The sequence below is a fragment of the Pholcus phalangioides genome, unplaced genomic scaffold, assembly GCF_987345545.1.
Source record: "Pholcus phalangioides strain wild (caught in Gottingen) unplaced genomic scaffold, Ppha-v1.0 ptg000021l_1, whole genome shotgun sequence".
In the NCBI taxonomy this organism is placed as follows: domain Eukaryota; kingdom Metazoa; phylum Arthropoda; class Arachnida; order Araneae; family Pholcidae; genus Pholcus; species Pholcus phalangioides.
Window position 1 is genome coordinate 656411 of NW_028301614.1, and position 18252 is coordinate 674662.

The following is an 18252-nucleotide window of genomic DNA, read 5'->3' on the forward strand; positions in this document are numbered from 1 at the left end:
TCGAAGCAAAAAAAACGTCATCCATCTGATAAAATCTTGTTTATCAAAGTCGAATAGTTTTTACTTTGAACTTTATTTAAAGTAAAAACTATTAATTTTTAACTATTCATTCTAAACTATTCATTTTAAGTAAAAACTTTATTCAAAGTAAAAATTATTCATTTGGAAACTAAATTCATTTTTTTTACCTTCAATTTGGTGCGATTTTATGAAACTGAACTCGTAAAATTTCACTAGTTTTCAAAAAATGACACCGACAAGGAATCAAGTCAAAAAAAAGTATTGTACTTATATAGCTGTATTTTGTAATGAAATGACCACTAAAAGATGTACATACTTTATAAAATACCAAAAAACTGGGAAAAGAAATTGATACAGTGGGTTTTTTTGACCATTTGTTTGCCACGTATATTCAAATACACACGGGACCTAGAGGGTTAAAAAAAGTTGTGGTAAAAAATAGTGATGTAATTTACTGAAAGATATATCTGGACATAAAATTTTCAGAGATTTTACGATTTTCGTGAAGAAAGATTACCCATGAAAATATAAGAAATACTTGTCAGACAGATTAGTAATCAAACGTTTCATTCATCTCATACAAAACTAAAAACTTTGTGAAAGTTTCAATTTTTTTTACTTCTTTTTCTATATAAATTATTCATTTTGAAATCAGAAAATTTTTATAAACTTATTTTTTTTTATTATTATTTCTAAATCGATCACCAGATGTCACTACAAGCTATTACATAAACAGTAAAAAAACCTTTCTTTAGCAAAAATACTTGTATCGGACAGCATTGGGAGTAAAACTCTTTCACAACTAATAAATCGAAAATTTATCCTCGAGAGGAAATTTCACTCATAGCGTGGAAAGTTTTCCCGATATAATACTAAAAAAAAAAGCCTTTTATCACGTCAAGCATGCGAGTCAATCTAAACACAGGTTGTGAAATAAACATAAGCTACTCCAAAAAAAAAAACTTGATAATCAATATTTTCTTATAAAAAAAATTCTCTTATATATTAGTTTACGACTAGAGAAAAAAATAATATTTCTACTTAAAAAAAAACTAAAAATATCGTGAAAAAAAAAAAACTTTTCTCGTATATTTTTTTTATTGGTTTGAGGAAACCACTAATAGATTTGCCAAAGGCAATGTTGTGAAGTGAAAATACAGTACATCAAAGAAAAATAAGATAATAGTAGAAATACTGAAAGAGGAATGGTTCGATTCCCACAAAAGAATAGAAAGAGGAATCGGCTATAAAAAAAAAAAAAATTCCACCTTGATACTAACACAAAAACTTACCAAAAAACGGTAAAAAAAATAAACAATTTTATTGGTCGTTTATTTTATTGGTATCGGTAAAAACAAAGCCTTTAAAGATTCAGTAATCGATTATATTTTATTTTATGTGTATATATACTGGACAAATATTCGTAAGATATCGTCGTAGTTATCAAATAGAAATTCTTTGTCTTGGAATAAAATTTTAGTTTCTGTGGATCAGGTAAAATAAAATTTCGGTTTCGTATTGACTGGAATCAGTGGGAAAAAATATCGATTTTCGATGTTTTGTCTTTGAAGAAATAAACATCGTTGTGAAGAGTCGTTTGCTTGGATTATGGCTATTTTAAAAACAATATTATATGGTTATAATATCGTAACAATGTAAACTGCGTAAACGTAAATAAAAAATATTTAGAAAAACATTGAAAAACCAATCACATTATCCCTTACATATGGTATAGTCAGGGGAAAAAATATATATATAATTGCTAACATAATTACTTGAAAATTACAATCATTATTATTATTAAAAGTGGAAATTTTTTTCTGCGAAAAATATATTGATGAAGAGCCAGAATATAATGTAAAAACTTATGATGGAATATAAATTATAGTACATAGAACAATTTTTATTTATTTTTTATACATTTAAAAAAAAATTCAAATCCAATATTTGGTTTCAATGATAATTGTTTTGGTTTTTAAATTGATTCAAAATATTGGCAATTTATCAATATTGGTACGGGTTTTTTATATCGGTAATTACATTCGCAATGAAATTGATGGTTTTTGGAAAACATCATATATAACGTGGAATTTTTCTAAAAATTTACTTATCTTTCCCGAGAGTTTTGTACAGAGTGCTATTATTGTTTGACTTTTTCTTTCAAATTGTTCAATATTCTTGCTTCGTGTACTGTTCAAACGGCTTTTTTTTTTTTTTGCTCCCAATCGTGTTGTTGCTTCGTGATTCATGTAATGTTCGAAACGGTATTTGTGCCTCATGTACTGTTTGAAACGGTATTGTTGCATTATGCTCTGTTTGGAAAGGTATTGTTGCTTCATTTAGAAACGGTATTGCTGTTTTATACGCTGCTAGAAATGGTATTGTTGCTTTCTCCGCTGTTAGAAACGATACTGTTGCTTCATGTGCGAAATGGTATTGCTGCTTGATGTTCGAAACGGTATTGCTGCTTGATGTTCGAACGGTATCATTGCTATGTTTGAAATGGAAATTGTGGCTGCGTGTACTGCTCAAAACGACATTACTGTCTCATGTACTGCTGTATTATTGTCTCATGTACTGCTCGAAACGGTATCGTTGCCTCATGTACTGTTCGATTGTTTCTTCGAGTTCGAAATGATATTGCTGCTTGATGTTCGAAACGGTATTGTTGCTTCTTGTTAGAAACGATATTGTTGCTTTGTATTCGAAACAGTATTATTGCTTCGTGTTCGAAATGATAATGTTGCTTTATCGTTGAACTGGTATTGTTGCTTGTAGTTTTATGTACTACACGAAACGTTATCATTGCTTGTAGTTTTATGTACTACACGAAACGTTATCATTGCTTGTAGTTTTATGTGCTACACGAAACGTTATCATTGCTTGTAGTTTTATGTGCTACACGAAACGTTATCATTGCTTGCTGCTTAAGGTATTGCTCGAAACGGTATAAGTGCTCACGCACTGTTGAAGATGGAGTCGTTGCTTTAAGTACTGTTCGCGACGCTATCGTTGCTTCATGTTCAGTTCGAAACAGTAAAGTTGCTTAATGCTCTGTTGCAAGTGTCATTGTTGCTAAACTCTGTTGCAAGTATCATTGTTACTAAACTCTGTTGCAAGTATCATTGTTGCTAAACTCTGTTGCAAGTATCATTGTTGCTAAACTCTGTTGCAAGTGTCATTGTTGCTAAACTTCGTTTCAAATATCATTATTGCTAAATGTTGTGTTTTTCAAGTATGTTATATTATGTTTGTTACTAAATGTTCTGTTGAACGTGGTACAGAACTATGTTGCTTACTTCCCTAGTTGAAACGCTATTGGACATTCAATTATTTTTCTCTATCCGTATTGCTTAATACATTCTATAAAATACTGTTGTTGCTTAACATTTCATTTGAAATTATACGGCTGCTTGTACCTTCGTTCAAAACTACATTGTTGTAATGGAGAAGTTACTTATAAATTTTTTCGTACAAATAATTCTAAATAAGCTAAAATGAAAATATTCGCATGAACTTAACATTAAGACTGTGATTATTCATATTTACTTTAAGTTCCAGAATCGAAGTAAATAGATGCACTCAAGCTAAACAATTAAATAGAAAGTTTTTCTTTTGATAATTATAATTAGATAAAAGAAGTCAGAATAAGAAATACTCTCCCGATAGTTTTGTATAATTCAATTTCATTCGAATTATTTATGATCATCAACATTCGGAAGAAAACAAATTACGTAATTATTTATTATTCATTTATTTCTATATACGAAAGAATTCCATTCATAAATTCGTGCCTGAATCTTGAGTTTTCTTTTTAAAAAAATTCTATGGAATCAGTTCTGACGGAACACTCTGCAGCTAGAAATATTTTTCACGTTAATTTTAATTTTGATAATTGCTTCCGCATTACGTAGGTTCCCCTAAAACTACGAATGAAATTCCTGCACAAATGGAATTAGGAAACTAATTATCTTAGTTATCTCTTTGCTGTCATCTCTCGTTACGAATCGCCCTTGTCGGGAAATTCGGCAGAAATTTCTATCTTTCCATAAATGAATTCCGATTATGAGTTTACTTTAGTTTTGAAAATATTGTCACTATATTTGCGATGGCGTTTCTGATAAGGAGACCAAAATTTTTCATTTCTCTCTCCAATCACTATTTCAATTCACTATGGAATGGCTATTAAATTTAAAAAATTTTATTCAAATTATTGCGTCTATATTTTATATAGATAATTTGTTCTCAAAATTCAGATTTAATTTTAGTCATTTTATTATCACCATACTAAAATTTTTTTCTACGCAAAATTTTTGATTTCATTAAAATGTCCATTTCATTTGAATATTTTGTTATTTTTATTTCTTGATAAAGAAAAGATATAATTATTGCAAAAATATATATAAATAATTACCCTATTCCCCTCATTAGCCGTCATGCTGCGAAACAACGAAGGAGACCAGCGTGCCGGGGATTTGAGCAGAAAATTCTAGAGATATCTAGAATATGCTGTAGAAATATCTGGACTAAAAATCGATTGAATTGTCTGTTTTGAAGCTCTTGTCTATTCTCTGCATTTTAGGATCCTTTGTGTTATACAAACTACGTTGAAGGCCGTTGAAAGTTCATGTTTGGGACAGTAATGTTTGCCATACCACCCTGCTACAATAAATCTTGGTTTATTGCAAATGTCGTATACTAAGCATATTCGTTCTCGTAGATGAAAAAATTAGTAGCATGCGAAGTATTTTTGTATTCTAATATACATTTAAGATTTTAAATAAGCAGAGTAAACCATTAAAGAATGGCAGTGCAAAACATGATATTGTCATACAAAAGCGGCAGCATGTTTTTTTCAATTTCTGAATATGCAAAAAGAAAAACTTACAAAACACAGTGTCTCTGCATTTTGTCTTAGACAAATGATAATTAAGTTAAAGCGAAAAGTAAATGCTCAGTTGTTATTATTGTTATCAAATTCCTTGGCAAAAAACATTTGTTACAGTAAAAAATATTATTTTATATTTCGATATTCACGCATTTATTCAGCATTTAATATATTCATATCGTCTTCTAAATGTAGCATGTGATCCTTATTGAACCTCGTTTTTCCCGCCATGCGGAAATGGAACAGACACCAATAGTGTCTGCTGATTTGTACGCCATGCCGGCTAGTGCCGGGGAGTACGATATTTGATTTGATGATTATTCATCTGTTATTCAAATACCTTTAAAAATCAGTTGAACCGGTCCATATTTCAATCAAGCCAATTAACCAAATAAATTATTGAAATTATAGCTTATTTCCAAACTGTTGTTTTTATGAGTCTCAAGTTTCAATATAATCGTTTCTCAAAAAATTTCAATAGAATTTACATTATTTTGAATGCCAAAAAATTTTATCGAAATCTTTAGATACCGTCTATTCCGAACGAAAATTTTTCTCTGATCAATTTATTTTCAGTTTTCATGGCTATTAAAATTCAGAAGCAAATTTTTCGGAATTTTCTGCACATAGCTAGAAAAATAAATTACGTTTTTATCTTATTTTGATATATTTACTACACGAACACACAAAATGCAATGCCAGACAGAAATGTTGATAAGCATTACTGTGTGATTTTTTTTTCCGGCAGTTCGTTTTGTGTCTATTCTGTGATAAAAGTTCATTCCAATTGGCTTCAGGGAAAGGAATTTCTTATCGAAAGAAAGGAAATAAAGAAGAAATGAAGTAATAAGAAAAATAGACGTGGAAAGTTATTTTTCTTGAGTTTAGGTGCTTGTTTTCGTGACATGAATCATTGTCATATCACACCCTTAAGGTCTTGGAAAATACAAAAACAAGTGAAAACAGTTCGAATCTTATAAAGAAAACTTTTATTCTCTTGATAAGAATTGACACTTTTTTGTATCTGAATAGTTTCGTTGAAAAACTTTCTTAGTTCTTGCTTTTCGTTAAATAAATGGGTAATCGTTTGTTTCCCCAATCCCCGTCTTTCTTACGGGGGTAATGTTAGAAATAACTTATAAATGACGATCATTGATACATTCACATCTATTACTGAAAATAATTAGAAAACATATGTAAACTGTTACGGTATTGCACTTGACGACCATATTGTTAAAATTCTAAGATTATTCCAGCCAATATTATCAAATGTCGCTTCTAATTTTGATTATATCTTGAGTTAAGGTATCCGACTACACCTTCCTTAGCACTTTCTATAAGATGGCCTACTGCAATGAACTCTAATAACATTTAGGAAGATATCTAACATATTGCGTATGAAACATTAAAATTAGCGAAATGCATGTGATAGACCAGGATGGTCAACCTTTTCACAAACCGTGTCACAATTAAGATTATTTTCGAGGCACGTGCCGCTCAACGCAGACCACGCGTCCTGTTTTTTCGGGACATGAGCATTTCGCTCACCCAAAGAAAAAAATTAGTTTAGCTGTCCTCTTGTTTTCGCAATGTTCATCTTGTTACTCTTATGAATTTGTGAAACTCTGTTCATTTTTGTGTTGTAAATTCGATTATCGCAATGCATATTGTGTATGTACGCATATTGAAAGAAGTTCATCTTATCTACAGCATGGGCACTGGAATCTGAGGGCTGAGGCTGTTTGCAGGCCCCTCCCCAATAAACTGTGCAAGAGGGTTGAGCCCCCCCCCCGCCACCCAGGAAGACATGGATATGCAATGCATGTCCCCTGTGCGAACGTCCCTGAATCCCGTACGTTTCTGGGACGTAGAGAAACTATGGTCCTAAAGACGAAAATCCAAACAAAACGCATTGAATGAAAATAAATAACTACAACTGAGAATACACCTACTGTACTAAATATAGGTTTGGAAGCCTACAACCACCATTCATAAGAAAAGAATTGTTTCAAATTTTTGCAGAAAATTTGTTCGATTAAAAAATCAAATAGAATTTCTTTAATTTTTGAAAAAAAAATTTCACGTGCCACTCCTGATACCATGGCATGCCATTGGTGGCACATGTGCCGCGGGTTGGCAACCCCTGTGATAGACCTTAGAGATTTTGGTTCATAATCTTACCAGTATATGGAAGAATATAATATAAAAATTTTGTAATGGTACAATTGGTATGTTTTTATAATTCTCGTTTCAAACCCAAGTTTAAAATGTCAAAAATACTATTCTTATTGAAACATGTTTAAAGTTTTATTCACAGATTACGTGATATGAACATACAACATAAAGTGGGCGTAATTTCGGTTCAAAAAAGTTACACAAATAGTCTCATATGAATAAAAAAAAAGTACTTTTTGAGATTTTAAAAATGGGGTTTTTATAAAAAATGGAAATTAAAAAAATCTATATTTTCTCACAAAATGACATTTCAACCTCTTAACTGAGGAATATGTTTAGAAAAATTCATAAAAAAATGGAGATCTTTTTTTCCCCTATTTTAATTTCGTGCTTTTATATTAATTATTCCTTTCATTAATTTCTAGAATTAACGAAAGTAATAATCCTAGAATTATAAGGGAAAAAATAATTGTAGAATTGATCAAAATTCAGAATTTTGTAAACAAAGAATTGCAGAATTAATGAGAAAAATAACTTAAAAATAAATAAATCAATGGGAAAATAATTTCGTAATTTCTAATTGAAATTATTTCACAATTAATAAAAAAACTGCATTATTATTGGAAATAATAATTTCAAGATATATCGAGAAGGGAATAATTTCACAATCATTTAAAGTGATTTCAGATTGAAATTAATCAGAATTACTTAAACTTATCAGTAATCAATCAAACTTTTACAGAATTTCTGAAAAAAAAAACTATTTCAGATTTAATCAAAAATTGAATATAGATAAAATAAATAATTTCAGAAAACATAAAAGTCTTCGAATATTTTCCTCCCTATTTAACTCGGGGGCACCTCTATTTGCCCCCTTCTATTAAGATGCGTTTGTAAATTACATGAGAGCCCTTGTAAATTTAGGGGATTTTATCTTGCAATTATAAATACCTCAGTATTAGTTGGTGGCCCGCGAGAAGTTTGAATCTGGCCCGCAGTGTCTGAAAGGTTGAAGACCCCTGCCTTAAATTATTTATTCTAAAATGGAGCAAATTATATTTGATTAATACGGTTTTTTTTATCGATATCAAACACGTTTAATTTAATCAGTTGGAAACCATTAATATCATTTGATGTGAAATTGGATCGACTTGATAAAGTTTCCGAGGAGTTCAGTATTTATATCATGTGTGTGTCCCATCGAAATCATCCAAGATCCAATTCGTAGTGTCGGAAACATGATTGAGTGTTGAGCAAAACGGTCGACCAAATAGCACATTTCATTTCCATTCCACCTTCACCCCCACTCACTCCATTACACTCACATATCTATACTTGAAAGGAAATTCCACAAACTCGTTAAGTTGATTTATTGCGCAATTTCTGAGGCATTCACAAGCCCATTAATCCGTGGTTTTGCGCATTTGTCAAGTCTCGAGCATACGTAGGATTTTCCCGATCACGTGATTTGGAGCGTTCCGGTGCGCTTGTTTCTCTAATATCCATCATTACACACGAATTTATGACTCCGTTTCTTCCTTTTACCACGAGATGTATTATATGTCCTGGAAACATTTCTACAAATTTCCACGCTAAGCTGGTGCTTCCATTAGATTTTTGATTCGGTTTTGCCCCATCCCCCGAAACATAATATTTTTCCCCCTCAGACTTTATAGAGACCGTCATTGACAAATGGAAAAAAAAGAAGTGTATTGATCAATAAGACTAACACAAACTTTTTAAGTCCGTTGCACCCTCGGAAATTTCAAATACCCCGTGACACCCCATCCAAGACGATGTGACGGGAGGAGCGAATTGCGTAAGTTCTTCTGATCGTCCCAGAGAATTTTATAGAATGGATAAATGTTCCCATATTATTTAGCTCTTAGAAGGGGCATGGTCATTCCTATCGCCTACTCTGGATCCGCGCCTGAGTGACGGCAAACATCTTCAACTGTGAATGCAGCAGGGCAAGACATCTTCGGCTGCTAATGGAGTGGAGGCATGATATACGTCGAAGAAGCGACTCATTATGTAGGTGCTTCGAATTATCCTGTATTTTACGAGGCAGACAAATTTCCCCTATGCCATTCGTCTCTTGGGAGGGGCAATCGCCCTATCGCCCTCCCTCCCCCGCCTGGCATTAAGGAACTTCGGCAGCACCAGTATTATCCGAAAAAATAATTTTGGAGAGTAATTTCACTTCTCTCTAAAATTTGAAGGAGTAGTTCTGTAAGAGAAGAATATTTATTTTATGAAAACCAGAAAAATCACTTAATTAAAAAAAATTACCTAAAACTTAAAGGGCTATTGTCACTCCTCAACGAAATTTGGAGGAGCGAAATTGAATTTTGATGCTTGAATCTTGCATCTAGAAGAGTATTGATGAACACTAGGCGGCACACTAAAGCACCCTATGCTGATTGAAAATGAAATTCATCTACTTTCATTATTACTCCATCTTTAAAATATTTTACGGTACTCCCGATTTCCGATCTCACCCATGTCTGGGCGCCGCAAAATACACTTTTAGAATCACTTCTGTAAATTGTGGTACGATTATGAATTGTTTTTTCCTTATAGAAAGACGCGCGATTCAAAAAGTATTTTCCATTTTTTTAATTTTTTAACACAATGCAAACCGTGAATGTGTCGACGAACATATTTCATATTTTGAATAAATTACATTAACTCATTATGCACCAAAACTCCATTATTCAACTTTTTCAAAAAAAAAACCATTTTGTGATAACATGAATGAAATATAAAAACTGTTTGTTTGGGAAAAAAAGTTTTATTAAATTAAAAATATTAGTTACGAGAATAATAATTAATTATTATTTATCGATTTTTTTTTTAATTTTTATATTGAGTCTGCAACTTTTATAGCAGTCAGTTCAAAATTTAGGTACAAAAATCAAAATTAAAAATTCCACTGCTAAATTAGAAATGAAAACAAACGTCCCAAAAAAGAGACAATGGTAAATAATGGGTTAATAAAAAAATGCAGAATTTAAATTATATAAAACAAATTATATTGAATCTGTAGTTCAAATATTTTAAGAAAAGTCGTTTAATCTGAAATCTAATTAGTCAATCATTTAATAAGTTAAAGCTAATTTTTTTAGCTCACTATCTGAATTTAATATTTTACTATCATGAAACGAGTGTTGTCAATTAAATTCGATAGTTTTCTTCTGACATCAGTGTGATTTATAAATATTCAAAAAATGATGTTTTACAGGTTAATTTTTAAAATGCACATGTATTTATTTCTATTCCAACCACTCAGAAAAAACAAGCTGCAGAGATATTACGCAATGGTATATAATATCTGCATCAGGAAATTCTAATGTTTTTTAACGTATAAATCCGTTGATTATACGCAGGGAAATACGGTACCCATTATTCAGAACGCAAAATTTTTATGATCAATTAATTCTTGATTTTTCACGAGTATTCAACTATTAAAACGGGAAATATTAGATTATGCAATATATACTGGCTACAAAATTAAAAATTAAGTTCAATCCTTCACTTTGCAAATACAAAACATAATACGGGACAGAAATAATTAATTCGGTTATCTATTTATTTCTTTTAGCAAAACGCGCGTGAATCGTTTCGCGTGTCTATTCTCTGATATAAACGAAATAAATTTTCCTAAACTATACATGCTCAACACATGACCACTCCCTCTCAGATTCATCTGATGTTGTCCTCTACCTAAAACTTAATTTTGTGATATGAACTAAGTGGCAAATTTACAGTGACTAAGTGACCCACAGTTCAGTTCCAAATCACTTAAGGGACCAGTGGTATATTTACAGCTCACTTGAGTGACCCGTGACATAGTTTCCGAACACTTGAGCACACAGTCCGCGGCATAATAACAGATCACTTAAGTGACCCGAGACACGCTTTCAAACCAACGAAGTGGCCCACTCTGTCCTAGAAGTTGAGCACGCTTGTTCTAAATAATTCAATTATTCTTCAATCTATTGTTCATGAGCGCCAAGAGCGCTCAGAGCTCGTCCGATTTCGTGTTCGCGAGCACTTGAGCAGGGTCTCAATCAAACACCCGATAAAAATTGTTTGAGGATTACAATTATACAGATTTCAGGCACACGCATGTCAAAGTTGCCGTGAGGGTTCGTTTGATGATGGGTATAGGCAGTGCTCAACTCGAGAAAGGTTGAAAAGCCCTGAATTACAAATATTTTCCACATGAAAAATTCTGAGTGAAAATTAATTTTTATCCAAAACCAAAATCTTACCCAAAACGTACAGTTTTATGTGATCACAACATTTTAAAATATTCGTTACATCAGGCTGCATGAAAATTAGTTTTCCTCGCATTAGCCGGCATGTCGTAAGACTCAGGGATACCAGCTTTAAGAATGTTTGGGAGTCTGTTTCATTCTCGGCATGACGGGAAAACCGAGGATTAAAAATAATCACAGTATGCATATAGTCAATTCGGTAGATTTTTATAATAAAGATATTTAATCTTTTATTTAACAGTTGCTTCAAGCAACAGAAATTTCTTTATATTTTTCAAAAAAAGGCATATGTTTTGAGCTTGTTTCGGCAATGATGCTTCAAAGCAACTTCTAAACATTCGCTTCTCTTACTTATGAGCAGATCGTGAAGATACTATAATTACTACCAGCAGAATGACTCAAAGGTACACACGTCTCCTATTTCTTGAGAAGCCAAACAAGAACGATTTTGACCCTTGTATTCTTGAGGGAAATAACATGTGTGGAAGAGACATACATTCCTGTGCATTCTTCAACAATGATATAAAAGTAAGTTGACAAATAATAAATTAAATTTTTAAACTATCTATGAAATCATATAAATACAGTGTCTTTTCCCCAAAGTGCAACGTTCAATATTTTTTTTTAAATATTGACAATAATTTTTTTTGTCATGTCATAAACATTCAGGGTACGCGTCATTAATAACCCCTTAACATATAACCCCTCAAAATTTTTCTCTCCCGAATATTTCAATGCTTGCCAATGAAAGGGTTAAGAATTTCCCAGAATCTGTGGCTCAAGTTTTCCAGCATGCCGGCTAATGCGGAGGATCGGTATGATACGACAGCAACTGATACGACATGTGTCAGTTCGAAAAAACTCATTTGTGAAGCATAAATTTTCACAGGAAAAGCGTATAGGAACGCAAAATGTTAGACATATCACGTGGTTATACGTAGTCGTTTCTTCTAAAGAATATACTTGACAAGCTTACCTGCATGTTTTGTCACGTGCTTCATGCAATCGACGACGCTCGGGATTTGTTCGGCAAAGTTTCGTTTCTCGTTGAAGAGATGGAGAGAGACGGCGAGACGCGATCTCACCGTTTCCAAGTCTCGCGAGCGTTTCGCATCCCAGACTACCTGTCCAGAAAACAGCTGATATGCGTTTATTATTATTTTTTTCTTCCCCCTAATGGTTTCGGTTGCTGCAGCGCCATCTACTGAGAAAATTTCCATCTAATCTATGTGAGAGATCTTCAAAATGAGCCTCCCTGTGGTCCGGAAGATGAGAGAGAGAGACTGAGAAATGAGAGCACTCTTCATATTAATTAATACGATTACCGAGTTTTGTTTACGCGTTTTGTGGCTGACGTGCTAAATTAAATAATGTTTAAAAAATTAGAAATGATATGAATTTTCTTCATTTTTCTACTTAGGAATACACAGTCAATTTATAAATTGTTATCTTAAGGGGGCTGTCTCATACCTTTTAACATTTTTAAAAGTCCTCAAAAACTATGTTCTAATGGAATCAATATAAATATTATTTAACTATTGATTTCTTTCAACTTTTTCTCACATGCAATCAAAATCAGTTATAACGACATCGAATATTTCGTGAAATTTTGTCGTTACAACCGATGTTGACATTTTCAAAATATTACAAATGTGAAAATACTATTAATCAAATGAAATCAAATATTGTAAATGAAGTTGAAATTGTATTAAGATTAGGGTTATAGTTTTTTATCGAGAAAAATGTGGGAAATTGGGATAATGAATACGGGACATTGCTGTTGCTAGTGAAAACTTTTGCCAGCGAAATTGCCATTTACTGCTGCCCGGTGGTAAATAATATGCTTCGGCAAGTCTACAGTGAATTAAAATGTTTTCACAGGGTAAAAAAGTTGAACATGGCATATATGTGCGTGAAGAATATTTATATTTATACATAGTCATATGCATTTTAATGTAATTTCTGAAACATGCAAATTATCTTCGTCCCCAATTTTTGTGAAAATGATAAAATAAGGTTCATTAAAAAAAAATAAAAAAATAGTAAATTAACATTAAAAAACCATAAGGGGGTGAAATTACGGGAATGTCCCATTTGGGGATCTTATCAGTCAGTAAGTCAGACCTACAAACATGAATAAATCTTTTTCATCGTTAGCCATCAATTGAATAGCACGCAAACTTTCCCTGATTTTTTATTAGCTCTAATTCTAGGGATTTGGGGTTTCTGGGGAAAACGTCATAAAAATGGAAGCAAAAGCGACGGAAAATGTGTTGTTATATTCGAGGGCGTTGCATTTTATCCAATATATAAACAAGGTTCATTAAAATTGTTACCTACGGGAATCAGCCGGGACTGTCAATTATTGACATTAATGCTGGGTTGTTGTTACAACTAAAGTTATTATAACCGAATTTGACTGTATTTTCAATTTTATATACTATGGTTATACAATGTTTATCAATATTTATTTTTTTGCAAATTTTCAGACATTGAGGGTAAAATGCATTCTTCACACCATGCGCGTGTACTAAAATAGCATGAAACCAATGTGATTGAATAAAAAATTATAAAGGAAACCGTTCAGTTCATAAGATGAGACAAAATACAGTATTTGACATTCATTCATAAATATTTTATTACTTACAAAAAATATTTATAAAAAATAATTTAATTTTTTTTAAAGTTAAAATCTTTTGCCTCATTTAACGAAATGAACAGTTTCTTTATTTTGAGTTAATTTTTATTCATTTGCATTGATTTCATGCTATTTTATCGCGTACGTAAAATGTCAATAATAAATTTTTTTCTAAATATTTGAAAATTCGCAAAAAAAATAAGTGTTAGAGATACGTTAAATATACCGTATTGGCTATCTTAATACAGGGTTTTACTTATCTGCAATAATTTTTTTTTGCAAATCTCTAACTATTCAGAAAAAAATACAATATGTTAACAACTTACGTGCATGATAAAATAGCATGAAATCAATATAATCGAAAAAGAATTGATTCGAAATAAAAAATGTTTAGTTCATAAAATGAGGCAAAATATTAAGAATTCATTCTACATTCTTTCAATCCTATTTAAAATTCAATTTCAAATTCAAATTTTAAAAAAATTACAAAAAAGTCAATCATTTTTTTAAATCAAGTATTTATGGACAGATTTCAGATATTTTGCTTCTTTTTATGAAACAAATTATTTCCTTCATTTGGAATTACATTGAAGCCTCCCAACAATAGCCACTAACAGGACCGAGCAAATATGGTCGTTATTGTGAGTGATGTTACCGTTGTTAAGAGGTTCAGTGTTTCTGAAACGTGGATTCATTTTTTTGGTTGCTTGTAAAATTGTAACAAGCCATGCTGCAATTAATTCGCATAAGCTGTTTTGCTGTACATGACATTTATTTTGCATTGAAGATGGGTGACTTTTTCATGAAGAAATTTATTTGTGATTTTTCTATTGTTAGTATATCATTCACAAATGTTATGAAGAAAAATTAGTACAGCTCTTCTGTGATCTTTTTGTTCGGGGGCATGCATTCTTCAGATCAGATATATCCTCGGGTGCAATCAGCTATTTTTTTGTTTTTATTTGGGCAGCATTTTCAACGCCATTGGTCAAAAAGTATGGAAAACTAGAACACTCTGTGACATGGCCACTTTCCAAATTCTAACCATAATTTCTGCTTTATTCTTTCTTTCTGCTTTATTCAATTTCAAATTCAAATTTTTAAAAAAATTGGAAACAAATTCAAAAACAAAAGTTCACGTGTTTTGTGATATTTCAAAACGATTAAATAGTTTGAAAAGTTGTTTGTACGTCAGACAAAGTCGAAGAAAACAGGTTTGCCCCTTAGATCAAATTTTTCATTAATAAGGAGTGCGTCTAGCCCACTCCTTAGCATCTACTTTAAGAACTCCCGAGATCCATGGACCACATTGTAGAAACTACTGATGTAGGAAAGAACCCATATATATTTATATATTCAAATAAATCAAGGGGAAAGAAAAAAAGCAAATCTTGACGGTTGTTTTTCTTAGTGATAAAATACATCATTTTTCTTCCATTTTAATTTCCAAAAGTGGCCGTTATTCGGAGGTTAACCTTAAGGTTAATCCAGTGGGATGTGTTCTGTTCCAAGGAAATGTGGCCGTTGTTTATAGGTGACCGTTTTCGGAGGTTTTACTGCAATTTTTATTCAACTAAAATCATGTCAAATCATTTTATCGCGCCCGCAAGGTGATAATAATGCATTTTCCCAATGTTGAATTTTAAGTTGAAATTTTAAATTCAATTTAAAGCAATGAATGCTTTAATAATATTTTGAATGATATTTCTATAAGAGCATAGTTTTCAAGACTTTCGACAATGTTCAAAGGCATGAGGCCTCTTAAAGTTTTCTATTTTGCAATTATAGCAGTTGTGAGGTAAAAACAGCTCACAGTTGCTCGCTCATTAACGTTCAAAACAATTTCCAAATTCGAATACAATATTTCATGTTATTTCAGATGGATTATAAACTCAATTAGCTTTATCCAATACATCTCAGTGTGAAATCAAAAATTTGTTTCCAATTATGGCCATTTTTTTTCTTTCAACCATTACAATGTGTGCAAAATCTTCGTCTTGCGGACCATATGATTACTTTGCTGCCTGCAGCAATTACTTTTTTGGGACCGAAAAACTGATGGAATCACTATAAATATAACTGGCATGTTTTAATTAGAGGCCAGATCATCAATTCATGTTCGTAGTTCAACTAATCGTATTCTTAAATTTGTAATATTTCAAAACGATGAAATAGTTTGAAAAGTTGTTTTCAGACCAAATTTTCTGCATCCTACAAGCGTTACTACTTGAATTTTTATTATTCATTGAAATCAAGGATTAAAATTATTTTTTCTCAACTTATAAATTATATAATGATTTTTTTAGCAATAAAAATTCATCTGAGATATTTTTATGTTAAATTCATTTTCTTCCCCGCCGTAGAATGCATTTTAATCCGCAGTGATTGATAGTAGTACTTCATTTTTCGCAAATGGTGATTTTTTGAGATTTTTTTTCAATAACTGGCAACTTTGTTTACCTTTAGCATCATTTTTGGCGACAAATCACCATTTATGTTACCAATACGTATTTCGCATATTTGCTGGAGGAACTATGGTCAGCATTACGGCTGGAATTTTTATAATATAAAAACCGACAAAATATGCTCCATAAAAAATGTATTTATGCACTAAAAAAAACTTACAATATGCCGTAAAGTTCTAAAAATATGTTTTTATAAATTGGCTGGTCATATTTCCTCTAGGAAATTACAGGAAATCACCATTATCCAAAATGACGCCAAAGGCGCACAAATACATTTGCCAATTGTTGCTAATATCACCAAAAAATTACCAATCATTGCCAAAAATAATGCTAAAGTTGAATAAAATTGTCAATTATTGATAATATCATCGAAAAATTGCCAGTTGTGAGGATATGAAGCTAGTAATGACTGACTTGAGGGAAAAATCCCCTCTTCATTATTCTGCTGAAATATGCAAAATAATCCTCTAAAATATGAAAATATGCCTTAAATTAGTGAAAATCATAAAAAAATTTCTATCTCGCGTAAAAATAGCGAAACATGCAAAATCATTAAAAAAAAAATACGCAAAATTATAGAAATCCTAGCCCTAATCAGCACAAACTCTTTACTATCCGCGGAATCACCAATCATTTACGGATATGGCGGTCTCGGTGCAATGCTTGCTTCCAAGTAAATAAATCAATCATAGAATCAGTTTATTCGAAACGCAAATTAAGATTTATTTCTGAACTACTATACAGTAGATAGCGATATCAAAAAAATCCAGACCCCCCCCCCATAGATAATATTATAGAGAGAAATCTTAAAGAGTTCGTTGTCTGATGGGAACAATGTGTGTTACAAAAATAATAAAGGAAACATATTCAAGAACGTTTCAGATCGATAAAATGGAAGAAAATGCTTTTTAATAAAAATTGATACATTGAAATGAAAAATAAGACCTTTAATGTATCGATGAAGAATAAAAAACAACTTGTATCCTTTCTCGAAATAAATTATTCATAGAACGTTTCAAAGCGAATTAAAAAAAAACAAAAACGAAAGGGAAATTATTGAGAGACGGGAAAAAAAAATAAAAGAATTTCTTCTTTTACCCGAAATTTTTAAGAGAAGAAAATAGTAAATCAATTTGAATATGAAAAGAAGTGGAATCAATAACAACAAGAAAAGTTGCTTTTTAAACAACTTATCTTCCAAAGACGAAAAAGATGTAAACTTCTAGAGAAATATTTTCCTTTCATATATTTCTTTCATAATAAAGAATTTTTTTTTTCTTCATTTTTAAATGGAAATAACGTTTTTTCTCAGCTTATGATACTTTATTCATTCTCTGGAACTGAATTTAAAATTCTCGTGACGATTGTTCTGTATGTGAAAATTTTGCTTTTTAATAGATGCGTTTCAAAAACTTTATACTCATCATTAAGCAGCCTACCACTTTTATAATAGTATGCTGTATTCGAAAAAATAGTTTTTAGTAATACTGCTACAGTTGAACTCAGGTCCTCCACCTTTACCAGACGTGGGACTCGGTGGGAAAATAAAGGTGTCTTAATAATTTCGAGGCTTTTAACTCAGATCTTACATATTCTGTTGGAGAGAAGAAATACGTATCCAAAAATTCATACATTTTTGCAGAAAAAAAATTAGCAAAAAGTTTCAACTAAGAAAATTCAAAATTGATCAAATGAATAATTCCAACACCATTTAAAATAAGGATCTAATGAAAGAAATTGTAGGAGTACTAATGAAAATTCAGAATCCAGGAATTGAAAAGG

At 31.4% G+C, this 18252-nt stretch overlaps 1 protein-coding gene across 1 annotated transcript in view; it reads right to left on the reverse strand.

Moving 5' to 3' along the window:
- Nucleotides 1-12462, reverse strand: part of LOC149070467 (cadherin-like and PC-esterase domain-containing protein 1) — a 168238-nt gene extending 155776 nt beyond the window's left edge. The window contains exon 1 of the mRNA XM_089248967.1: nt 12344-12462. Coding sequence (XP_089105093.1) covers nt 12344-12349 — 6 coding nt within the window. The 5' untranslated portion in view covers nt 12350-12462. The remainder of the gene's footprint in view (nt 1-12343) is intronic.
- Nucleotides 12463-18252: the final 5790 nt, after the last annotated feature.